This window comes from Pongo pygmaeus, chromosome 2, assembly GCF_028885625.2.
Source record: "Pongo pygmaeus isolate AG05252 chromosome 2, NHGRI_mPonPyg2-v2.0_pri, whole genome shotgun sequence".
Taxonomy (NCBI): Eukaryota; Metazoa; Chordata; class Mammalia; order Primates; family Hominidae; genus Pongo; species Pongo pygmaeus.
Genome location: NC_085930.1, coordinates 107,727,368 through 107,752,554, shown reverse-complemented (window position 1 = coordinate 107,752,554; position 25,187 = coordinate 107,727,368). Strand labels below are relative to the sequence as shown.

General features: G+C 48.4%; 3 protein-coding genes across 4 annotated transcripts in view; 1 reads left to right on the top strand and 2 right to left on the bottom strand.

The window, feature by feature from the left end:
- CCR9 (C-C motif chemokine receptor 9) overlaps positions 1-4,520 on the top strand; it is a 30,425-nt gene extending 25,905 nt beyond the window's left edge. For both annotated transcript variants that reach the window (XM_054482265.1, XM_054482268.1), the window contains exon 3: positions 2,160-4,520. In XM_054482265.1, coding sequence (XP_054338240.1) covers positions 2,160-3,248 — 1,089 coding nt within the window. In that variant the 3' untranslated portion in view covers positions 3,249-4,520. The remainder of the gene's footprint in view (positions 1-2,159) is intronic.
- LZTFL1 (leucine zipper transcription factor like 1) overlaps positions 1-17,031 on the bottom strand; it is a 93,709-nt gene extending 76,678 nt beyond the window's left edge. The window contains exons 1-2 of the mRNA XM_063661969.1: positions 16,695-17,031; positions 14,399-14,456 (exon numbers count right to left, since the gene is read on the bottom strand). Coding sequence (XP_063518039.1) covers positions 14,399-14,425 — 27 coding nt within the window. The 5' untranslated portion in view covers positions 14,426-14,456; positions 16,695-17,031. The remainder of the gene's footprint in view (positions 1-14,398; positions 14,457-16,694) is intronic.
- A 2,141-nt stretch (positions 17,032-19,172) lies between these two features.
- The window catches only part of FYCO1 (FYVE and coiled-coil domain autophagy adaptor 1), a 77,042-nt gene continuing 71,027 nt past the window's right edge, over positions 19,173-25,187 (bottom strand). The window contains exons 17-18 of the mRNA XM_054482086.2: positions 24,967-25,076; positions 19,173-23,138 (exon numbers count right to left, since the gene is read on the bottom strand). Coding sequence (XP_054338061.1) covers positions 23,063-23,138; positions 24,967-25,076 — 186 coding nt within the window. The 3' untranslated portion in view covers positions 19,173-23,062. The remainder of the gene's footprint in view (positions 23,139-24,966; positions 25,077-25,187) is intronic.

Genomic DNA, 25,187 nt, shown 5'->3' with positions numbered 1-25,187 from the left:
TCCTCCTTCTACTTCCTGCCAGCCAGGGCCCAAATAGGACTAACATCTACTGTCCTTTATCAATCAACTCAGTGAGCCCTGATATCTAAGAAGCCCTCCACAAACACACACACAACAGGTTCTATGTTCCAATAAGTTTAGAAAACATTGTTAAACAAAATTCAACAGATTCTGAAGGATTTCTCAGAGTCTTTACTGTGCTAATGTGTAATTAAAATAAAACAAGTTCTGGGCTGGGCACAGTGGCTCACGCCTGTAATCCCAACACTTTGGGAGGCCAAGGTGGGCGGATCACAAGGTCAGAAGTTCGAGACCAGCCTGACCAACATGGTGAAACCCCATCTCTACTAAAAATACAAAAATTAGTCAGGCATGGTGGCACACACCTGTAATCCCAGCTACTCAGGAGGCTGAGGCAGGAGAATCGCTTGAACCTGGGAGGCAGAGGTTGCAGTGAGCCGAGATGGCGCCATTGCACTCCAGCCTGGGCAGCAAGAGCGAAACTCCGTCTCAAAACAAACAAACAAATAAATAAATTTTATAGGACTTTTCAGATCCTTCAGTGTGCTCAGGAGTATTGTGAATTTCAAAGAAGGAATATGCAGAGATTCTCAACTATTTTAACCATTAGTGTTCCACCTAAAACATGGTTTGGGAAATGCTAGTCAGATCTACTAGAAATATTACAATGTATGCAGATAGGGAGAGCCCAGCTAACAGGAGGTAGAGAATATTTTGTTATTTAAATATAAACATTTAAGTACACAAAATCATCTTTGTACTTATATATTTGTTAATATTAACTGTTCAAAACAAAATAAAAACTTATTGTGGATTTGGGGTGACTTTTAGTCCAAATGTATCCAGATAAATTGAACTACTGCATTTGCCTCAGGAGAAATAAAAGTAGAGATGAGATTTGGCAAGGAATGTCCCTCAAGGAAAGGGAGTGAGAGCTGGTAGTCCCTGGTGGAATTTGGGAGTCCTAATGGGAGCCCTCGGAAGGAAACTGGTGGGAAGTGAGAGCGTTTGAGGATCTGTGGGCAGAGGTTTTGGAAGGAATGTAGCAGGCGTGGCACGGACTCTCCCCTCCTCCTCCATCGGCAGTCCATGTCCTTCATTCCCTCCCACCCCGGGTTTGACTCAAGGGCTTACATCTCAGCGTCTCATTTCTAGCCCTCATTTCCTGTTTCCATAGCAGGGGCTTTAGGATGGCTTCTGCTTCAGGAACCCAAAAAAAGTGTAAGAAGTGTGTGTGTGTATGCGCATATATGTGTGTGTATATATGTGTGCATGCATGAGTGTGTACATATGTGCATGTAAGCATGAGTGTTGGCATGTTTGTGTACATGAGAGCATGTGCAAGTGCATGTATTATGTGTATGCATGTACATGTGAGTGTGTGTGCTTGTTGGGGCCAGCTTCATGGCTGTGCAACCCACACAGTCACACAGGGGCCCTGTGCTTAGAAGTGTTGCTTGTTTGATTGAATGCTGGATATGTTGAAATTCCTAACAATTTTTGGACCACGGGTCCTGCTAACTATAGAGCAGGTCATGGTGCTTGTGTGTGTACGTGGGGTTGAGAGTGTCTGTGTGTGTATGTGTATGTGTATGTGTATGTGCATGTGTATGTGGGTGTATGCTGGTGCTCCCGGAGCTTTCAGGAAACTCAGGGGACTGGGATCCAGATGAGTTTAAGAGCCCTTGCTGACTTTTTTAGGGTCAGTGAAAAATTGAATAGATAGGATAAGGATGATCGCAGTCATACCCACAGTTTGATAAAACTGCCCATCAGTAGTGTGGAGGTACTCTTACTCCATCAGAGCACTTGGCATGCACACTATAAATGTTCATTTGCATGTCTGGTTGCTCTATGGGTAGGTAAGTTTCCTGAGAGTGAAGCCACACATCTGATTTATTTATTATGGTTTCTTTGGCACATAGCACAGTAGCCAACATACAGTATGTGCTTAATAAACATCTGTTGAATAAATAAATATGTCACAACCCAAGCAGATGTTCTCAGAATGTCTACGTGTCTTTGGCCTTATCATAGGTGTTTGGGGTTGGAAGGGTCAAGAGGTCCATGCCTCTGCCATCAGACAGGACCTTCAAAATATTTTCCTTGACCTAATGCCGTCTTGTGTCCCCTTGCAGAGCCCTATTCCTAACATGGCTGATGACTATGGCTCTGAATCCACATATTCCATGGAAGACTATGTTAACTTCAACTTCACTGACTTGTACTGTGAGAAAAACAATGTCAGGCATTTTGCGAGCCATTTCCTCCCACCCTTATATTGGCTTGTGTTCATCGTGGGTGCCTTGGGCAACAGTCTGGTCATCCTTGTCTACTGGTACTGCACAAGAGTGAAGACCATGACCGACATGTTCCTTTTGAATTTGGCAATTGCTGACCTCCTCTTTCTTGTCACTCTTCCCTTCTGGGCCATTGCCGCTGCTGACCAGTGGAAGTTCCAGACCTTCATGTGCAAGGTGGTCAACAGCATGTACAAGATGAACTTCTACAGCTGTGTGTTGCTGATCATGTGCATCAGCGTGGACAGGTACATCGCCATTGCCCAGGCCATGAGAGCACATACTTGGAGGGAGAAAAGGCTTCTGTACAGCAAAATGGTTTGCTTTACCATCTGGGTATTGGCAGCTGCGCTCTGCATCCCAGAAATCTTATACAGCCAGATCAAGGAGGAATCCGGCATTGCTATCTGCACCATGGTTTACCCTAGCGACGAGAGCACCAAACTGAAGTCAGCTGTCTTGACCCTGAAGGTCATTCTGGGATTCTTCCTTCCCTTCGTGGTCATGGCTTGCTGCTACACCATCATCATTCACACCCTGATACAAGCCAAGAAGTCGTCCAAGCACAAGGCCCTAAAAGTGACCATCACTGTCCTGACTGTCTTTGTCTTGTCTCAGTTTCCCTACAACTGCATTTTGTTGGTGCAGACCATTGACGCCTATGCCATGTTCATCTCCAACTGTGCCGTTTCCACCAACATTGACATCTGCTTCCAGGTCACCCAGACCATCGCCTTCTTCCACAGTTGCCTGAACCCTGTTCTCTATGTTTTTGTGGGTGAGAGATTCCGCCGGGATCTTGTGAAAACCCTGAAGAACTTGGGTTGCATCAGCCAGGCCCAGTGGGTTTCATTTACAAGGAGAGAGGGAAGCTTGAAGCTGTCGTCTATGTTGCTGGAGACAACCTCAGGAGCACTCTCCCTCTGAGGAGTCTTCTCTGAGGTGCATGGTTCTTTTGGAAGAAATGAGAAATGCAGAAACAGTTTCCCCACTGATGGGACCAGAGAGAGTGAAAGAGAAAAGAAAACTCAGAAAGGGATGAATCTGAACAATATGATTACTTGTAGTCAGAATTTGCCAAAGCAAATATTTCAAAATCAACTGACTAGTCCAGGAGGCTGTTGATTGGCTCTTGACTGTGATGCCTGCAATTCTCAAAGGAGGACTAAGGACCAGCACTGTGGAGCACCCTGGCTTTGCCACTCGCTGGAGCATCAGTGCCACTGCCTCTGGAGGAGCCCTTGGATTTTCTCCATGCACTGTGAACTTCTGTGGCTTCAGTTCTCATGCTGCCTCTTCCAAAAGGGGACACAGAAGCACTGGCTGCTGCTACAGACCACAAAAGCAGAAAGTTTCGTGAAAATGTCCATCTTTGGGAAATTTTCTACCCTGCTCTTGAGACTGATAACCCATGCCAGGTCTTATAGATTCCTGATCTAGAACCTTTCCAGGCAATCTCAGACCTAATTTCCTTCTGTTCTCCTTGTTCTGTTCTGGGCCAGTGAAGGTCCTTGTTCTGATTTTGAAACAATCTGCAGGTCCGGCCAGTGAACCCCTGGACAACTGGCCCCACCCACAAGGCATCCAAAGTCTGTTGGCTTCCAATCCATTTCTGTGTCCTGCTGGAGGTTTTGACCTAGACAAGGATTCTGCTTATTCCTTGGTATGATGACAGTGTCCCTCCATGGCCTGAGCAGGGAGATTATAACAGCTGGGTTCGCAGAAGCCAGCCTTGGCCCTGTTGTAGGCTTGTTCTGTTGAGTGGCACTTGCTTTGGGTCCACCGTCTGCTCCCTAGAAAATGGGCTGGTTCTCTTGGCCCTTGTCTTTCTGAGGCTTACTTTATTCTGAGGAATAAAGTGGGCAGACATGGGCAGCAGCCAGGGAGGGCAAAGGGGTGAAGCGCAGGCCTTGCTGGAAGGCTATTTACTTCCATGCTTCTCCTTTTCTTACTCTATAGTGGCAACATTTTAAAAGCTTTTGATTTAGAGATTAGGCTGAAAAAAATAAGTAATGGAATTCACCTTTGCATCTTTTGTGTCTTTCTTTTCATGATTTGGCAAAATGTATCACCTTTGAAAATATTTTACATATTGGAAAAGTGCTTTTTAATGTGTATATGAAGCATTAATTACTTGTCACTTTCTTTACCCTGTCTCAATATTTTAAGTGTGTGCAATTAAAGATCAAATAGATACATTAAGAGTGTGAAGGCTGGTCTGAAGGTAATGAGTTATCTCAATCGGATTGCTCACAGTCAGTTACAGATTGAACTCCTTGTTCTACTTTCCCTGCTTCTCTCTACTGCAATTGACTAGTCTTTAAAAAAAGTGTGAAGAGTAAGCAATGGGGATAAGGAAATAAGATCTCCAAATACCTTAAAACCATCATGGCTGACAAATTTTTATTTCTCCTCTGTCCAAACTTACTCCTCAGGCTTTTCCGTGTTAGTCAAATGGAATTTCCAAGGAGGACTATTGGAACAGCACAATAAACCATCCCTGGCTTTGCCACTTGCTTTAGAGGAAGCATCTAATTTCCCCAGTGCCTTGTGGATTGCTGTGGTTTCTGTTCCAACGCCATCCCTTCCCAAAGGGGACACAAAAGCACTGGACCCTGCCATTTCACCCTTCTTCTCCCTGCCCACTTCTAAAGCACATGAGAATGAGGAATAAAGTGAGCAGACATGGGCAGCAGCCAGGGAGGGCGAAGGGGTGAAGCGCAGGCCTTGCTATCCCATCAACATGCTGCCCGTGAGGGGGCAGTGGGTGGGAAGAAAGCATTGGCCTGGGACCAGCAGAGCAACATGGGCCCAGCACAGGCACTGCATCCGTAGTTAAAGGGAGGATAACTTCTCCAAGGTCACTTATGAACACAGCCATCCATTGACCATTTCCAAGAGGTGACCCAGATATTTACCCTTATAGGAACTTGAGAGAATAAAAAAGATGCATGAGCCACTTCTAAATAACATTATGCAGTTAGGTGCAAAGAACACAGCTGAGTTTGGCTTTTATTTTTAGATACTGCGGTTCTGATGCTCTGTCCTGGGAGTCCCAGTGGTGCTGAGCCTCACACAGGGCAGCCTCACTAGGACAATTATGGAGCCTCCGCAGGTGGGAGCCCGGACAAGTAGCTTTGTGTGGACCTGTTCTGGTACATGTTTTAAATGCCCAGACTCCTCATCACACACAAATTTCTTGTGTGGGGTAGGAACAATATAATGAATTAATATCTTTATAAACATTTAAAATTAATCATTTCTCAAATAGGTACTTCATGTGTCAGAGTTCAGCAGCTAGGAAACTTCTAGAAAATAAAGATTGCCAACCTTGAGCATTGGGACATTACATCCTTTGGGCAGTGATGCTGTCCTGCTATCTACGGGCAGCCTGGGGGACTGGTGGTCAAGGAAGGAACTGACTAGACCAGGACTGGATGCCAATGCTTTTCCCAGCTTTGGTGTCCAGGGCTTTGGCCTTGTGAGTTGCCCTGATTGCTTCCTGAGAGAGCTGAGTGGCTATAACTTCTTATTTGCCCATTGTAGTTGTTACAGAGAGTCCTGAGCAAGGAAGGAAGCAGCCCACAGTGAGCTCCTTCCATTTTGGTCTTGTGGACCTTCCCCCAGGCCATCGCCATTGCAGTATGGCCATTATGGGTGGTATCTTGGTTTCTGTGATGGTGTTGACTTGAATACAAAGCCAAGGCTGTCGTGAAGCATTCATGAGTTGACATCTTTGGAGACCGCCACAGTCTTTCTCCTTCATCAATGCAAAGCTGTCTCACACTTCCAGATGGTTCTTTTGTGCTTGCAGTCTTTGAGTGGGTTTGCTTGGCTTTCCAGTTCTAAGTTGGCCTCACAAGAACTGGAGCTTCTTGTGGGGTCCAGAACAAAGCACAGCCGAAATCATCCCCCAGCACCAGCCTGGCTCCAGTGCCCACAGATCTCTGTCCCTCACTGAAGTTGGCCACTCCAACTTCACCGGAGGATTCTTCTCCTATACACTGGACAGCTTGTCTCAATGTGAGGTCTGTTCAGGGGTTCCCCGTGACTTTGAAAAAAGAGAAGTAATCATGGGCTCCAGCACCTGCACCTGACATGTTTTAGATACTCAAAAAAATCTTTCTCTCCATTCAACGAGTAGTCACTGATTATTTAGTCACTGTGTGTGGTTAGTAAGTACCACAGCCTTAGAATTCCCCTCCCAGCCAAGACACACCATAGTGTTTCTGCAATAAAGTCTCTCTTTCTCCCCATCTCATGTGCTCCTCCCTTCCAGTTGAGGTCCCTATCCATCATGCTCCTGGGACAATGAGCTAGTTCTCTAATCATTCCTACATTATTAGAACAGACAACCCAGACAGCTAATGACCCATTTAATGTCTTTCTTTGACTTTTATATTATCAAAGCCTAAAAATGACATGCAAATATGTGTCTTTCCAACAAGTGATTCCTTATGAGGGCCTCTCCCCATATTTACTTGTATACGCTCAATTGTGGCACCACAAACTAAGCAAAAAACCTCTATGGTCATATGGAGATGCCTCAAGAAAGAACTTGTAGGGAGTGTGGTCAGCACAGGCCCTCTGGTTGCCAGTTCTTCAGGGCCTGCCTCCGCTGCAGAGCCGCCCTGCCTCCGCTGCAGAGCCGCCCTGCCCAAGCCAGGCCTTCCCAGGGTCACCTGTCCCTGGTGCCTGTGAGACAGAGAATAGCATCATCTCAGCCCGATGGTGGCACTCTGATGGGCAGGATCCACTCCAGGGCACTCTGCCAGCACACCCTCATGGTACACTTTTGAAGAAGGGAATCAGCAGGGCCTTGGCTGTCACATGTCACCATTTAGCATTTGCATGACATGGTCAGGGAGAGGGGTTCTGGCCAACCTCGTGCCTGTCAGTCTTTTTAGCCCCTGGTCCTTAGAACAAAGTCTGGCTTGGCAAATGCTGGTCGACTCTCCAAAGCCAGGGCTTTGTGGAGCCTTCATGGCAGTTTGAGTTCTCTCTCTGCCCAATCATGCTTCCTCTCACATCCCTCCACAGGCATTGATTCCTAATAAACACCTTGCACCCCAAACTCCATCTCAGTACCTCCTTCTAGAGAAGTCATCCTGCAACAATTTTCTCACCAGGTGCTGCCAATTCCAAGAGCCCACCTAAGGCTGGATGGGTAAGAACACTGGGTATGCAGAAGATCCGTAGCATGGTTGGGCGCCAGTCACAGAACTCCTCTGAGAAGGCTGAGAGAATGGGTCCTGTCTCATTATAACCTAAGCATTCAGCAGATATGCTTCGGCACCAGCTGCATGCCAGGGGCCCCATGGTGTATGAGACAGCCACCATCCCTCCCAGAATTTTGAGCGCCATTGCTAACCCTGATTTACAGGGGAAGGAGCTGAGCCTCAGAGATACTAAGTAACTCATCTGAGCCCATGCAGTTAGTAATTGGCTTTGTCTGACCATGTCCCTTGCTTTGGAGGGTTGACCAGCATTTGCCAAGCCAGACTTTGTGCTGAGGACCAGGGGCTGAAAAGATGGACAGGCCCGAGCTTGGCCAGCACTCCTCCCACTGACCATGTCATGCAAACGCTAAATGGTAACATGCCACAGCCAAGGCCCTGCTGACTCCCTTCTTCAAAAGTGCACCATGAGGGTGTGCTGGCAAAGGATGATGGCGTCATCTTCACAGAATCGAGAAGGTTCCTAGCTGCTACCTCTCCCAGGCTCTTCCCCAGACACATATGGCTGTGGAGCCTTAATTCCTTCATGAAGAAGCCACAGATTTCACCGGAGATGTGTGTGTGCAGGTCCAAGGACCCAACACCCAGGCCTAGGCATGCGTCTGAACCGTAGAATTCCTGCTGTTGGCTTTCCTCCTCTCCCTGCCCCATTTTCCCGCCTCTCCCTTCCCTGGCTCCCCTCTCTCAGATGCAAGACCCACGAATAACTTTTCTGGGCCCGGTACAAGATGTGGCTTTAGGTCAGACTCCCTGTGTGGGATCCAGGCATTACTCACTGCTGTCCCCACGTGGCCCCAGATCTCCTCTGCAGCCAGTCAGATGATCTCAAGGGGCATGCTGGCCTCTCAGTTTGGCCCTGTCCACCCTGCCCATGGCCAGTGGTCTGCAGGGCTGGCTTCCGCCCTGGCTCTTCCTCTCTGGGTCTAGGTGGCCAGGCTTAGGCCCCAGTCCCGGGTCTGCCTGGGCTGGGGCTTTCACCAGACACCAGGCTCAGATCTGAGGAGCGCCTCCAAGCCTCCTCCCCTGCCCAGGGACTGGCATCTCCTTCTGGGAGTCACCCTCCAGGCTTTCCTGAAAAGCTGTGGCTGCGGCCTGGATTCCCTGGCCTGATGACAGCCCCGCCTCTGACCACCTGGACAAACACTGTGCCTGCTCCACCAGCGGCCCTCGCTCAGGCCAGGCTCTGCGGCCAGGTAGGTGCTTCAAGGAACCTGTCTCTTCCTGTGTCTGCTGCAGCATCCTTCTGCAGACTCTCCACTTTCTAGACCTCAAATACAGATTTAAAGCACATCTGAATTGTGTCATCTGGAAATTTCTAAACAGTGTAAACAATCCTCAGTCAAGAGCTGGCCGAAGCGTCCCTTCTCATATTAAAAGGTATTATGGCAATTGCTGATGTGGCTCGCTGCGTGGGCATGGCAAGATGACGTGGCAAAGTCCTAGAGTGACAGTTAGAGCCCCGTTATCCTCCTGTGTGGCACACTGCTTGTCCCTTTCCTTCACAGCACTCCTCTCATTTGTAATTCGCTAGTATTCTTCTTTCTACTGATTGAACCTCTGACTCCTGTGTTTGGACCCTCAGCAACAAGGAGCCACGGACTGTGTGTGTTCTTGCTCATGTGTGTCTGCCCAGCAACAGCATGAGAGCTGCGTCTCTAGCATTTGCATGATATTATGACAGTCTTTGAGGCCAAAAAGAGCTACAGCAATGGAAAATGTTTGGAGACTTGGAGAGTTAGGCAAGAAAGACAGGGACTGAACTCTGAACAGCTGCAGACAGTGAGTCAGCTGGGTGGATTAAGGATGACCTATAGGAAGCAGGGGAGAAAGGAGCAACAGTTTATTTGATGCTCCTCCCATCAAAACATGGGGTTGATGTCCCCTCTCCTTGAATCTGGGTGGGCTCTGGGTTTGCTTGAACAGTGGAATTTGGTGCAAGGGATGCTGTGCCAGTTTCTGGGTGCAGACTCAGAAGAAGAGGCTGGCAGCTTCCACATCCTGTGCCGTGGGAGGCTTGCTCTGGAAGCCCTAAGCTGCCGTGTCGGAAGTCTGCCCACCCTGAGACCACTGTGCTGGAGAGGCCACAAGTAGGCCCAGCATTTCAACTGTTGCTGTAATTAGCCTCATTCAACATTTATTGAGCATTTAGTACATGCTAAGCCCTGGGCAAGCTGGTGAGCAATGGCAGACACAGGCATGGTGCTCACGAAGCTCACAATCACAGACACAAGTCACACCATCACAGGAACAAGCTGATGGTTATCAGTACAGGATGCTAGAGAGTGTGACAGGGGACTCTGATCTGCTCTGGAAAGGGGAGGCAGGGAAGGCTTCCCTGAGGAGGTAGCGTGTGAGCTGAGAGCTGAAGAATGGACAGGAATGACCTATAGGAAGCAGGGGAGAAAGGGGAGGAGGGCGGTGTGTGCCAAGGCCCTGCAGCACTCATGCCTGTGGGACATCACTGTCAACTCTCTGGTGAAGTGTCCATGCATGCAATTGGTTTAGGACTTCTCCACTCATGTTCTTTTCTTTTTAAACTTTTTAATTACAGAAATTTAAAAACATACACAAAAGCAGAGGGAATAGTATTAATGCAGGGGTCCCCAACCCCCGGGCCACAGACCACTACTGCTCTGTGGCCTGTTAGGAACCAGGCTGCACAGGAGGAGGTGAGTGGCAGGCAAGTGAGTGAAGCTTCGTCTGTATTTATAGCTGCTCCCCATTGCCTGCATCACCGCCTGAGCTCCACCAACTGTCAGATCAGTGGCGGCATTAGATTCTCATAGGAGCACAAACCTATTGTGAACATGCAAAGGATCTAGGCTGTGCACTCCCTATGAGAATCTAATGCCTGATGATCTGTCACTGTCTCCCATCACCCCCGATGAGATCGTCTAGTTGCAGGAAAACAAGCTCAGGACTCCCACTGATTCTACATTATGGCGAGTTCTATAATTATCTCATTATACATTACAATGTAATAATAATATAAATAAAGTGCACAATAGATGTAACATGCTTGAATCATCCCAAAATCACCTCTCCACCAATGCTGCAGGTCCATGGAAAAACTGTCTTCCACGAAACTGGTCCCTGGTGCCAAAAAGGCCGCTGGTATAATGAAGATGCACATACCCCTCACCCAACTTCAATAATGATTAACATTCTGTCCATTTTTGGTTTCAGCTACACTTCCCACTTTTCTTTCCTTTCCTCTTCTTTGTTTCATCTGCTCCCTTCCTTCTTTTTCCTTCCTTACCTTCTTCCTTTTAAAAACAAGTTTCCTGTAGTATTTTAAAGCAAATCCAAGACATCATGCAGTTCCCTTAAAAACTCATGCTCTTTTCCTTATAAAGCCCAAATCACAATTTTAAAAGATTAAAATAAGAAATGGAGACTGGATGGACTCTTCCTCTGTGTGGTTAGGCCACCACTCAACAAAGGAACTGAAGGAGGGACGGAGTCCCCTGGGGATAGAGCAGCAAGCTCGGAAAGGCCTCATGCCGTGGGTGGCACTTTCTCAGTGGGGGTAATTTCCAGGTAGCTCAGAATGCCCTACAGAGGCTGATGAAGGCCGCAGTGAGCTCCAGGGTTTCTCTTGTTCAACTTTTGGAAACCAGGAAGTCTCTAAGGACCACAGGAAAACTGATGTTGCCTGAGACAAGGGGGGACCATCACCCCTAATTCTCACAGGTGTCTCTGAGCCAGGAAAGTGATCAACAGAGTTAAGTGGCTAAAAGAAGAGCCATTGGTGATTGGAGGGTTATGAGTGAGAGGGAAGTCAGATGGGAGAGGAAGGTAGGGGCGCTATTCAGGTGCATATGATGAATTTTGATTTATTCCACTTCAGGAAGATTTTTAAGTGGGGTGTGGCATGATCCAATTCATGTTTTAAAGATCTCTAAAGCCCCCAGGAGAAGAAGGGTGGTGGCTGGGGGTTAGGGGCGGTGCAAGGAAGCAGGGAGGCCAGTCAGGAGCTGTTGCAATTGCTCAGGAAAAAGATGATGGTGGCAGAGTTGGAGTGAAGGTAGTGGTTGTGATGTAGAGAGATGGATGGCTTTTGACTTACTCTGGGGGTAGACACAATGGTGAAGATTAGAACTGAGAGAAAGGAAGGAATCAAGGATGACTTGGGTTTTAAATCTGCACGTTTGGGTGGTTGGTGGTGCTGCCCCTGGGAGGAGAGGGTCAGCAGAGAGCAAGTCTGGGGATACCACCCGGAAGATGGTAGCCATGAGCATGGGAAGAGCTGAGGTCAACAGAGAGTGGAGGCTGGCAGCGACCTGGCTAGGAGCAGCTTCCCAGGCATCAACAAGGCAGACTGTGATTGGCTGAGGAGCAAATCAATGGGAAGTGAGGATGTGGAAAGAGGATGTGTAGGCGAAACTTGTGTCAGGTTTGCTATGATAAAGTATCAGGAGTAATCCAATAAAACAAAAAAAAAAAATTTAGATGGATCTCTTTTTGGTTCATTTGCAATTAAATGAAAGAAGTGATTCTAAGAACCTTGCTTGTATTCAATTCAGCTGTGTCCTGGTGACTGTTGCCACAAAATTTAGTGGCATAAAAACAATAACCATTTTATTTTATTCGCCATTTTGCGGGCCAGGAATTTCGAAGGGGCTCAGCAGGGCATATTTAGCTTGGGGTCTCTCGTGTGGCTGCAGTTAGATATTGGCTGGGGCTGTGGCCACTGGAAAGCTTGACTTGGAGGGCCGTGCCTCAGGGCCAGTAGTTGATGCTGGCTGCCGTGCAGGGCCCCAGCACACGGCAGCTTCAGCAGGGAGGGCTCAAGGTACTCAGACCTTTTATGTGGCAGCTGGCTTCCCCTGTGCAAGAGAACCAGGGGGAAGTTGCAGGCCCTTTTCTGACGTGGCAACAGAAGCCACACAGTGTCCCTCTGCTCTTCCACTGGTCAGAGCAGCCAGAGGTCAGCCTGGAGTCAAGGGACTCAAGACTCCACCTCTTATGGGAAGGGTGTCAAATAACTCTGGGGCCATGTTTTAAAATCACCAAAGGTGGCTACTCTGTAAATTAACTCATCTTTCAATGATCCCAAACACTCAGTCCCCAAACTTGACTAGCTGACTAATGCCCAGAAGGAATCAAAAGAGCCAAGAGAGTAAAAGGGATTGGACAAGGTGTGGACGTCTTTCTCCATGATAACAGCTATCACATTTTGAGGCACAGAGTAGCTAAATGACTTGTCCCAAGCCAGAGGAAGTAGGTAGTGGCACCAGGAGTTGGATCCATGTCTTTCGGATTCTAGAACCCAATCTCTTAGAGGCCGTTGTACTTTCTCCCCAGTTGAAGTTCAAGCGCTGATGTTCCAGTGGTCACTTTGCAACATATGATCTGGATATAGCTCTTCTCACAGAGGCCCTGAGTCAGGAGGACAGGGGGCCCTAGCTGGGGCCATATTGTGGCTTCCTCCCAGGCCCTCCCCGCTCATGGCTTTATGCTGTTCAGCTTCGCTGGTAAGTAGGTCACCCCTTTGGTGAATGCAGAAAGACATCAACAACTGTGTAATGACTCCAGCATACAGGAATTGGGCATTTGGTTTTTACTGGGAATTTGAGATGGCCGTAAGATGATGTGAATGTCTTTTTAGAAATTAGTTTTCACATTTTAAAAGTTAAACTGGCACCTACTAAAAATACTTCAAACGACATAGAAAAGTATAAAGAGAAAAGTAAAAGCATCTTATTCCTGCCACCAACTCCAAAGCCCCACCAGCTCCATCTGCCGAGGCAGCTGTGTCCAGCGTCTTTGTCAGGAAATGTCGCATGGGTGTGAATAGTGTTCATCACATAGTCTCCCAGGGTGCTGTCATATACTGCTTCAATCCAACCCACTTTGAACAAATCCTTTCCTGTTTCTCGCTGTCACAGACATTGTGGCCATGAAGATTGTTGCGTGTGTTTTTGTGTACTTGTATGAGTGTATCTGGAGGAGAAGGTGGGTGTTTTACTGAAGATGAAAATTGAGGTGGAAATATGTGCAAGAAGGGAAGATTATCTGACTCTTTGGTAGAAATATTACAAAAATGGTCCTAATTCTCTACCCCTCACTGTCCCTGTGCCCTTTATAAAGTGACCTTGCAGTTCCTCCCATCCAGAGGAGTCCCTTTTCCCACACCTGGAATCTGGGCTGGCCTGTGACTTGCTCTGACCAACAGAACACTGTTGAAATGATGCGCCAGGTCTGAGACTGGGCTTTGCGAAGCTCGGGCACTTTCACTCACTCTCTTGGAAACCTGCTCAGCGGCCATCTGAATAAGCCCAGGCTATCCCGTTGGGGCCAGGGAGACCACATGGAGTACAGCCAAGTTGTCTGGCCAAGACCATCCTAGCCTAGCCAGCCTTCCTTTGACCAACGGACCACAGATGTAGGAGTCAACCCCAGCCACGATTAGCCAATGAGCAGCCAACCCTCAGACATGTGGGAGCACAGCCTCAATGCGTAGCTGACCACGGGCAGACAAGGGAGTGAGCCCACCAAGAGTCCAGAGCCCCCAGTCAACCTGCATATTCATGAGCAAAATAAATCTTCAGTGATTTAAGCCATGGTTTTGAGGTTGTCCAACTTCAAATAACGCAGAATAATGCAGCTTGATTCTGACAACAGGTAACTGATACAGCCTTTTGTATTAACAATCATAGTAAAGGTCTGAAGGTCAAGGGCTGCCATAGCAAATCCTGGTTTATGGAACAGCTTTTTATAAGTCATCAGATAATCTATATTCAAGTAAAATGAGAATGGTTTAGAGAAAACCACTCCTACAGCTGTCTCAGCATAACGCAGTAGCAGTAACATGTTCTGTAAATGGTTCAGACTTACCATCTTCCCAGGATCTTGGTTCCTCATCTGTGAAAGCGAGCTGACTTACAGCAAGAGCCTAGCAAATTATACAATTATACAAATTAAACAATGCTAGTATCATTACTATTAACAAACCAGTGCTGCAATGAGCTGATCTTTCTCTTGTTTTTCATGAGGACCTGCCACAACCTAAAGATCCTTAACTTTTTTTTTTTTGGCCTCATCCACACCTTTGACAATCTGACAAAGCCTATAGCCCCTTTCTCAGAATGTTTTAAAATGCAAACAATAAAATAGAATTACAAACCAATTAAATTGAAATACAATTCTCCAAATATTAAAGCAGGTATATGAACTAGTAATATATGTGTCTCTTTACTAATGCATAACATAAAATCTATCAGATCTAATGACAACCTTCATTTCGGAGTGGAGATAAATGATATTTTGAGAGTCTACAGAAATTGTCATGTAATATGAAAATATCTGCCATTTCTACTGGTGAAAAAGTGATGACAGGTCTTGCTAATACTAGTGTGGCATGTTGTCTCTAGTCATGATTGAAGGAAGACTTAAATTTTAATTAGTAGTTAGGGTAAAGATGCCATTTTTCCCCCACCCATTTTCAAAGACCTTTGATTCTGTGTACGGACCAGCTTAGGAAGTCCCTCCTAACCTGACCTCCCCAACCCATACCCCTGGATACTTTCTCCATTTCTTAAAATTTGGACATGTATGGAACTCTTCTGGATTTGGGAAAGGGGATGTTTTTCCACTCAGAAATGATCTGCCAGTTGGCACCAGAACCCTTGAATAAAAATATAAGCCATAAAAAAGTTATGGTTGTAGACTATTTTACCCTTAGAATAGTTTTATACCAGGGGATTCATTTAGAAACATCCTCCTCTCCAAGACTGAAATTTCCATCATTGCACCCTAGTGCTTGGGCTAATGGATTTGAGGAAGACGGCCTGGTTCCAAGATTCAAGGATCACTGGTAGAGTTAAATTAGGAGACAGATCAATTAGTTCATTTCCTCCTTTCCTCAAATTCTAATCAAAACAGTGGTGGCGCAGCAATGCTCACCAGGACCACCTGCTCCAGCATCACCTGGAGGACCTATGAATGGACTAGACCTGATGAACCAGATTTGAAAGCGGTGGTGCCCATGGATCTGCATTTTTTTTTTTTTTTTTTTTTGAGACAGGGTCTCACTCTGTCCCCCAGGCTGGAGTGCAGTGGGGCAATCACAGTTGCAGCCTCAAACTCCCAGGCTTAAGGGATTCTCCCACCTCAGCCTCCCCAGTAGCTGGGACTAGAGGCGCCTGGCTAATATTTGAATTTTTTTGGTAGAGACGGGGTCTCCCTATGTTACGCAGGCTGGCCTCGAACTCCTGGCCTCAAGTGATCCTCCTGCCTCGGCCACCCAAAATGCTGGGATTATAGGTGTGAGCCACCACACCTGGCTGGATCTGCATTTTAATAGGCCCTCAGGTAACTAAAGCAAGAGAACCTTCTTCTAAGAATCTGTCTGCAACTTCCTTTTATTTACTGACACCTAATAAATAACAGTTGACTCTGGAGAAAAACTGAGCCCTGGGTGAGTCTTGGGCTTTTCCTGATGGCTCAATACCTGAAACTTTCATAACCAAAGAGGATGGGGGCCTGATCCAGGACCAGTTCTGGTCTCCCTGTCCTTCTTCCACTGGTCACCTTCAGGGCATGAATGTGTGGTCTTCTTTCTGAGGCCACCCAACAGCTGGGTGGCATCCCTGCTGGTGGAGAGGAGCTGCCTCTTCCAAGACCTTGGGTTCCACATAGGAACCCTGTCGCTCGTTCACAAGCCTTGTGGGAGGACTGGACTGAGGCTGCTGCCCCCGCTGCTTGATAAAGCATGCAGGGCCCTGTTTGTGAAAGCTTGCAGGGCCCTGAAGCCACCTCTGAGGCAGAGGAAAAAAACTGGCTTGTCTTTCCACATCGGCAGTCACTGCCTTTGGTTCCCTCAATGGTCCAGGCTTCCTTACATTAAAGTGCTGCCTCCACCAGATGCATGGGGCAGCTTCAGCCACACCAACACTGTCATTTCTCACTGCCCCTTTCTTCCTATGAGAAAGATGGCTTCTGCTAAGCAGCCCTGGGTCCAGCTTTCTCTGCAGCCTTTGGGGAGGCCCTTTCTGTTACCCGTCTTTTCTCATCACTGCTTTGCTCTCCTATCTTTTATCCCCGCAACCCCCCCCGCCCCGCCCACCAATGCTTCTCCCTCACCAGCTTTCCTCTCTCAAGCCAGGGAGAAGACAGCACCTGCCCCACTGACCTGGAAGACGGACGTTTTGGCCTCCCAGAAATGGCTTCCTTCTCTCCTCCGAGGCTCAGTCAGACGGCCTTGGGAGCAGAAAGCGGGGGAGACCTCCTGAAATCACTTTTTCTGTGATGATTCTATGGACCCACAGGCCGGAAGACAGACCTGTTCTAGAAACGAGGACTTCCTTTTGGTAAGGACACTCATGCATCTCAGGTTTTGTTCATTTTTTAGCTAAAAAAGACTTAATTCATTCCAGGCTTTAGATGGGGCTGTCAACTCTTAGATAACCTCAGTGCCAGCATGGTGGGAGGTGTGAGGAAACCACACTAGTCTCCGACCTCCCCAGAGCTTGCAGGATGGGGGCGGGAGGAGGGGACACACATCAAAGCCCAGAGGTTGGCCATCACCCTTCTGCTTGCGTTACCATCCTTCTTCAGAAAACAGCGGGTGTGGGAAAAGTAAAAGGCTGACCTTTCTCTCACCCCTAACCCACTTTGAATGTCTTTCATAATCGCTATGCTTTCCCCCCTGGCTTTTGAGGCTTCAGCTTCAACTGCTGTCTCAAAAAAAGTCCGTTTTCTCATCTTGGGCTACTGGTTTCACCATCTGTTTGCTCTTCAGATGTGTGTGGGTGGCAAGAGGAGATTTTTCCCACGCATCTTCAAACTGAAAGGGCTGACCTTGCTGTAAGGAGCCTTCTGGGTCACCCGGGAGTCTCTGCATCCTCAGCCCTCACCCGGCAGACGTGGCAGGGAAAGGCGGGGCACCTCTATGTGCCACAGAGTCTGTGAACACTGAACTGGGCCCGGATTACCTGGAATCAAGCGTGGGGCTTGGAAATCCTCCAGCAAAGACTTGGGTCATCTTGAGTTACTCTGCAGTTTAGCAGGGTGGGGTGAGGTGGAATGGAGGATTTTGACCTGGAGGTCCCCAGATCCCAGCTCCAGATGCACAGCACACACATATATGTATGTCTCAACTGTTTCTTGTTCTAGCCCCTAGTCCATGAGGCCCCCAAGCCTCAGGAAGGAGTGTTGTATTAACAAAGAAACTCTCTGGCTGTGTCATTTGGGGCAGGTGGAGTAACTATCTGCCATTACTTCAATCTGGTTACTAGACAGAGGCTTGATTTGCGGGCACCTTTTTATTTTTTTGAGACAGGGCCTCACTCTGTCACTCGTGGAGTGGCACGATCTTGGCTCACTGCAGCCTCTACTGAGTTGGGACCATAGACATGCACCACCACACCTGGCTAATTAAAGAAAAAAAAAATGTAGAGACGGGGTCTCACTGTGTTGCCCAGGTGGTCTCGAACCCCTGGGCTCAAGCAATCCTCCTGCCTTGGACTCCCAAACTGTTGGGATTACAGGCGTGCGCCACTGCACCCAGCCCGAGGGCACCTTTGACATGAGAGGGGGTTCAGGGGTTGGGACTGAGTGACCAGCTATCATTGCCCGTATCTCCTCCTGCAGGCCCGCCCTTTCCCTCCTCTGCCAATGGAGTGTTTCAGGAGCCTCTATCCCTGGCAGAGTTAGTTGCCAGTGGGAATGCTGAGGACTTTTTGGCTGACCCAGTGCACTGGGACTGACCCGCGAGGTCAATTCAGTATTTTCTGAGTCCCTTCCTGCCTGGCATGTTGCTCGATGCTGCAGTGAGGAGAGAAGGGAGGAGGGAGATGAAGATAAAGATGAAGGATTCACTGTCTTTTACCCTTGGGCGAGAACCAGAGTTACAGAAAATGTGACTTCTTCCATGGAGTAATAGATTAAAGAAGAGGCCAAACGAAAGTCTGGCAGCAGGAGAGGGCTGGCGGAGGAAGGGCGGTGAAGGGGTGGTGTGGGCAGGTGTTCTTTTGAGGCGCAGAGCACTCCAGGGACACAGCCTTGGTCATCCCTGTAGTAGGGGTGTGAGGTGAGTGTGGGTGGGCTGCCCAGCCTGAGCTCAGTCCAACATCCAGCAGTGACCAGGGCATGCCCCTCCAGGCCTCTGTCCAGGCTCTTTGCTGACCCAGCCAGAGAAAGGTATGCGGGAATGGGAGGGCTGACTTCTTTCTCTGCCAGCCATCTCGGCCTGGCAGTCTTGCCCAGCTTTGTACCTCATATTGACCAATCATGGTTTTAGGCCATCCATGGTGCTTCTCCCCAGCCGCATTGTTCTGGTAAACTCAGAAGTCTGCTCTTTGCTCAACATGCTCTGTGGGTGCCCTGGGAGATCTGGACATTTGAGCTGAGGCTAGAAGCCCATAGGGCACAACAGCATGGATTGAAAGACAGGCTGTCTCAGGCAGATCTAAATACCACCCTCACAGCAGGCCGGGAAGCAGCCAGGTGCCAGGCCACCTGGAAACTTCCCAGAACATCTGCTGGCTCAAGTCCTCCTGAAAAGCCACCATAAAAGATGCTCTATTTCCCAGCAGCACAGCTCAACTCCAACTCAGCTCTGTATAACTTCGTGATGCACTTTATGTCCCAAAAAAATGAGAGACAAATGTCTAAATGTCATAGTGTTTACTTTATTTAAATCCTGAGGTTAAAAAGTAAAGTATTTCCACATGGCATGGCAGACACTATAAAATAATATGCTTAGGGATACAAAAGTTTTCCACCCCCATTGTGCAGGTGGGATGCTGGTATTTGGTGTGCTTCTAGATAATTCTTTGGCAGATAAGAATGAATTGGGGTCCCAGACCCACCATCCCGTAAGGCCACATGAATTGAGGATTAATCAATTAAAGTGCAATTCCAAATGTTAAGCCTTCCAAACGAGGCTTGGGTGTTGCTCTGCAGCCACCAGAGGCAGAGTGTCTCTGCATAACATACGTCAAGCAGCCTTTTTTTTTTTTTTTAATCAGAGATGCCTCCCAAAATTTCAAGATGTACTTCATTATTTTAAAAGTGCTTAAGAGGAAAGAGAGAATTATTAATTCAGTCTCTCCTGTTTCCTTTGAAGAAACGTAATGAAATGAGAAGAACTTACTAAGGTTCCCCTACAAAGTGCTTTCTTGGTAAGTGTTTTGTAAACAAGAATGGCCGTCTCGATGGTCTTTGTGTACATGACCATCCTTGGTTCTAAGCATCACGAATGGCTTCTCTCTGCTTTAATTCCCAACACCTCTGAGCCAAGGACAGTTTCTTGGCCTAAAGAATTCTCATATGTAGAATCATGCGCACTTTTAAAAATGAAACTCCTTTAAAATTTCATCAGTGGACATCCAACCATATCATAAAACATAGGCTCTGTGATTTCATCCCCAACTGGGGATTTCCTTTCATTTGGGCCTGAAATAGTTTCACCACCTTCAATGATAATTTTAAAATTTCCAAAACACCATTTATTCTTGAGTTATATGATGTGGCTTTTCATTTCTATTTTCCAAACCCTGTGGAGTTTTTCAGTTCCCGTGTCTTTGCCTGCTCTTGGTCCAGTCCACCTGGAATCCAGTGTGTTGAGGTCAAGCACTCGTAGAGTCCACTTGAACCTGGAGGACAACACTTTGTGCCAAACGTGCCTCCTTGTTTGTGGGTAGGTGCGTCTGACAGAGGTTGGCATGTTCTTGAAGGTGGTGAGTGGCTTCAGTGGCATGATGAAGGCATCTGGTATCGATATGAAGACGTGACTGTTATTCAGAGAGATGAGCCATCAAGGGGCTGCCCCTCTTTTTTTTTTTTTTTTTGAAAAAAAGAGTGATCTGGGATCCCAAGGACACTTCCTTCTGGCTGATTTCTAGTGTAATTCAGTCTAGCCAGGGCTACCACCTGCAGCAGTGGTTCTTCAATTGTTATTTGCATTTTTTTGAAGTACCCCAGTCCTTAATTCTCAGTAAAGTTGGGAATCTGACTAATATCAGAATAAAGCTATTTATAAAAGCCACTCTTAAATATGCCAAGATGTTTTGTAGCTGCAGAGAGCACAGCAAACTTGAGCTTAAACAGCAACCTAATAAAATACAAATGTCCACCCAGCACAAAAAATAAATTCGCTAATGAAACCACATAGTTAGGAAGTCACCTCAGGGCACGGGGCAGTCCTCCGAATGCAGCAAAGGCTTTTTTTGAACAACAGCAGTCAGCGCTGAAGGTGGTGCATGCAAGATATCCAGCTGTCCTGGAGGAGTGGTCCTGGGTAAGCTGCAACTGGTCCTCTGCTGTGATGAGTGACATGTTCAGGAAGGACCTCAGATGGACTGTCTCAGGCCCCAAACCCATTAGCTACTCAGTGAATGGTGGTTCTTGTTGCATATGGTGCCAGTGACACTTCAGAAGGTCATCAGCTTGGCCAGAGTCTCCGCAGTATCCTTGGAAAGCCAAGCACTCAAAGATTCTAGATTGCTCTGGGTTCTCTTTTGTTAGTTTCTTTCTAACAGTGAACAAGCTGACTTCTGATTATCCTTTGCAAGTGGCTGGATGGATTCAAAGTTAGCATGATTTGCTCTGAATCATCTCAGGCCACGTGGCATGCCTGTGAGGACAAACATGAGGCCAAGAAGAGTTGCTGGGGGCCTGGCCACTTCTATTCCAGTACTAAGCATGGTCAGAACCTTGGCCAGGGGAAGATGGTTGAGCACCTGATGGCTTTCTGCCAGAAGAGGCTGCTCCGAGGAAGCCGAATGCAAGAGGCCCAGCTTTTCTCTGGGCAACCTCTTTGAAAGGTTCTATTCCCCGTTCCCCATGCCTTGCTTAAAAACTGACTGGAAGTGCCCAACTGTCCTGTTTAAAGATCTGAGTCCATTCCAGAAATGACCTCTTACTTGTGGCCCCACAAGAGTCCTCTTTGTTGGTGGTGAGGTTGTGGCTGCTGGTGTGTGGTGGGTTTGGGGTCTCTGTTGGACTTGGCCTGGAGTCCCTGACCCATTCTCAAGCCCTCAAAACCAGCCAGACCAGGGTTATGACAAAGAGAAACTTTGGGAAATGTGTGACTGGACTTGGGTCACAAGGGTGCTGGAGGAATTGCCAGGCCCAGCTCTCAGATTCTCGGATAGCCTGTCTGGTGCTCTCTCCCTCACCCCTGGCCAAAGTGGGACCTTTTGTCAGATGCTCTGTTCACCCGTGGAAGAACCTGGGGCCTGACTGCGGGCAGCTGGTTCCATGAACAAGGAATGAAGAGCTGTCCAAGGTGAGCTATCTGCTGTGGGGGAAGAAAAGGACCACAGAGAACAGGGAAGATTAACTAATTCTTGTCTGGGAACAGGGAACAGGATATCTCTGCCTCAAGGGGGGATGTCTCCTGGAGGTCTGGTGTGGGCTGAGCAGTGGGAAGTGGGCAAATGGGCTGTTGGGGAACCTGTCAGGAGGGGAGTGGGGCCCAGGGATCCATCATGCCTCTGTTTACTCTGTTACTTTGGTTCTTAAGTTATCAAAGACTTTTGTTAAGAAGGCCCCAATGTTTGAAAGTGGTTCTAATCCTGGCTATGATCATTAGTAAACATGTCTGCAGGTGGGGCAGAAGCTCTTATTTATATAAACAAAAGTGGGCCATGAGCTGAGGAGTAGCTCTAAAGCCAATGCACAATCCTGCTATGTGGTCACGACATCCACACTGGCTGGCATTTGGGCATTAGATGTAGTGTACACACAGCCACTGCAGGCCCCAAGCACAGTGGGTTTTGTTCTTGGATTATCTTTGCTTCTGATTCTTAGGGCAATGCTTTGAGCTGTGAAGAGGCCTGGCTGAGTGAAGGGCTTTATTTGAGGACAGAATCACCCAGACAAAAGGGCCAGAAAGAGAGTGCAGCTTAGAGGCCCCTCCAACACTGCTAAGTTCTGAAGCAGCCTCCAGCTTACTGGGGCAGCGAGGGACAAGAGCATGACTGGAGGAGCTGGTCAGGATCTCAGGGGAGTCCCCTGGCACCCTGACTCACATGATGGCTGTGTACCTCCTTTTCCTGGGAGTACCTGAGGGTGTCACAGTCCGAGGATTCACAGGGCATGGCCAGGGCACCCAGCTCAGGTCTCCAAGATGCAGGGCCCTGGTGGGGCAGGGCAGAAAATCTCCCCACAGGCAGAAGTTGGAATCACCCCTGCCCGTGAAACTCTCCACAAGAGGCCTGTAGCCAACCGTGCTCCCAGGAGAGGCTGATGGTCTCCCGGGTGTTTAAACCTTTGGCAGAGCATTCCTTTGGGTGTGAGAACAGCTGAGTCTCTACTTAATGGAAACATTGCCTGAGCCCTTCAAAGCCTCGGGGGCTAACAGTGGCCGATGCAGAGTGCTGAGCACAAAGTCCTCCCCGGACGCTGCCTCTGAGGGGCAGCCCAGGGCCTCTCTTCCAGAGGGGCAGAGTTGATGATTTTGGAGCAGCTGACTTTTTAAAAAAATGCTTTATGTGACAGGTGAGGAAGACTAGTGTTTCCTGTGGATGAAGTGAAGTTACTGAGGTGCTGAAGCTACAGGAAATCACTTCCATCGTAGATCACAGGCCGATCGACCGTCAAGTGATAAAGTACCTTTTTAGAAACAAACCTGAGGAAACAGAAATGGAAAGGGAGGGTGTTACCTGAGAGCTGAAAGTCCAAGGGGTGGCAGCTGCTGCTGAGGCCTCTGTGGTCACTGCAGTGACCTGGTTGGGTGTGGGTGCTGGAGCCCTGTGCCCCATTTCCTGTCTGTCTAGTAGTTCTCTCCCTGTGAGGGTCAGGGGGTCTCGGGACATCACTGTGGACTCTTCTGAGGCTTGGGTGCAGAAATGCCCTTTTGGTCACAGGCTGTGAATATCACCTCCCTCACCTGGCTGCTCTGAAGCAGCTGGCGGTAGGGACTGCACAGTGTGTGTATGGTGGTGTGAGGAGCAGGCAATGGGAGGAGGCAAATGGTGGAGGGCAGCACGGATTTTTTCCGACTTGGCAGCTAACTCAGTTCTGATATCCATAGTTTGGAAATCTCAAGTAGGCCCCTGAGATGATCTCAATGGGTCAAGGCCAGAGTTTGTCACAGCACCATGGAGGCCTCTAGGGGTAACTGGGAGCCTGCTTGGGCTTGGGACGGTGCTCTGCCCTCATCACACCTCTCCTTGGTCTCTCCATCAATCCACAGTGTGGCTGCCACTGCAGAGTAGGAAATGGAGACTCAACTAAGGGTCGCTGGGGGAAGAGCAGAGCTTGGGCCTGGTGGTCCCCAACCCAGGCCCTATTCTCCTAACCACTGCCCTATCCTGTTCAAGAGGGGCTGGGGCTCATGTCCACTCTTGGGGTAGAGGGTGGCTCCAAAAAGAGCTCTCTGGCCATGATAGGCCTATGCCATGAGGTCCTGCTAACTCCAGGGGTGCTTTCATTTCCACTTGGGAGTGTAGGGAGGGGCAGGAGGGGGTGAGGTGGGAAGTTCATCTTCTAATCCCTCCTCTGGTGGGCACTCTTGGCCATAAGCCCTGGTAGTTCAAGGCCTGGAGGTGGTGAGGGGATGACTCAGGTTTTCCCTAGTGTCCTGTCTAGTTATTCTGCTAAGAGCCAAGTACCCATGCTGGGGATGTGACCAGTAGCCCAGGACCTTGCTCAGAGAGGATGTGGCCAGAAACACATCAGGCAGTTCTCTCTAAAGAGCCGGTTCCAGTTAAGGGGTCTGTGCTGAAGCAGAAGACATAAACAGGGGCAGGTGCCCAGCCCCTGTCCACATGATTGGCAGACACTCAGTCAATGCTGGTCCTCTCTCCACTCCCCTCCTGCTGTCCCTCTGGCCTCATCTCCCTCCATTCCCATTCTCCTGTCCAGCTTCTCCCCCATCTCCCAACCTATACACTCCTGAACCTTAGCTGGTTCTCAGAGTGCTTCCCAGAGATGGCACCTGCCGCTCCCGCCACATGGCCAGGGGCTTTGTGGTGCAGTTTCGGGCCTGCTTATCTCAAGCTCTGCCCTTCCTTCTTTTATTTCTCCCTTTCTCGTTCATTCATTCATTCATTCATTCAGTCCTTCCATCGTATTTCCTGAGCCCCTTCTTTGGGCAGGGCAGTGGCAGAGCAGCGGGAATCAATATCAGAGAGAGGGAAAGGGCACCTTGGTTATTAAGAGTTCAGACTGGCCAGACCACCTGGTTCAGATCCGGCTCCACCACTGGCTGTGTGACTTAGGAGTGTCACTCCTCTACCCCTCAGCAGTGACATGGTGAGACTCTGCAAGCATGAGCCTGTGTGTCACAAAATCTCTAATGAACACTGGAACACCACAGGAGAGGGGTCAACAATCAAAGAACGATTAATAATAAGTTACTGACAAATAATTGGTTTTGAGTGTCCACCTCTGTTCTTTAGAAGAGGTGAAAGAGAGGCCTGGAGACGTGGAGCTGGTGCCTGAGGTGGCCCTACCTTGAGAAGGTATTGTCGAAGATGAGCATGTAGATGCCGGGTGTGCGAACCTTGAGCTGGCCCTGGATGTTCTCCTTGTGGGAGTTGCATCGGGTCGTGGGAATGAGGACCTGGGAGGGAAAGCAGATAGGCAAAAACATCACAGAGGCTGAGAGGGCCCTCGGTATCCTCAGGGAAGACCCTTTATTTTTGGGGAGGAGGCTGAGTGTGTTGCCCGAGGT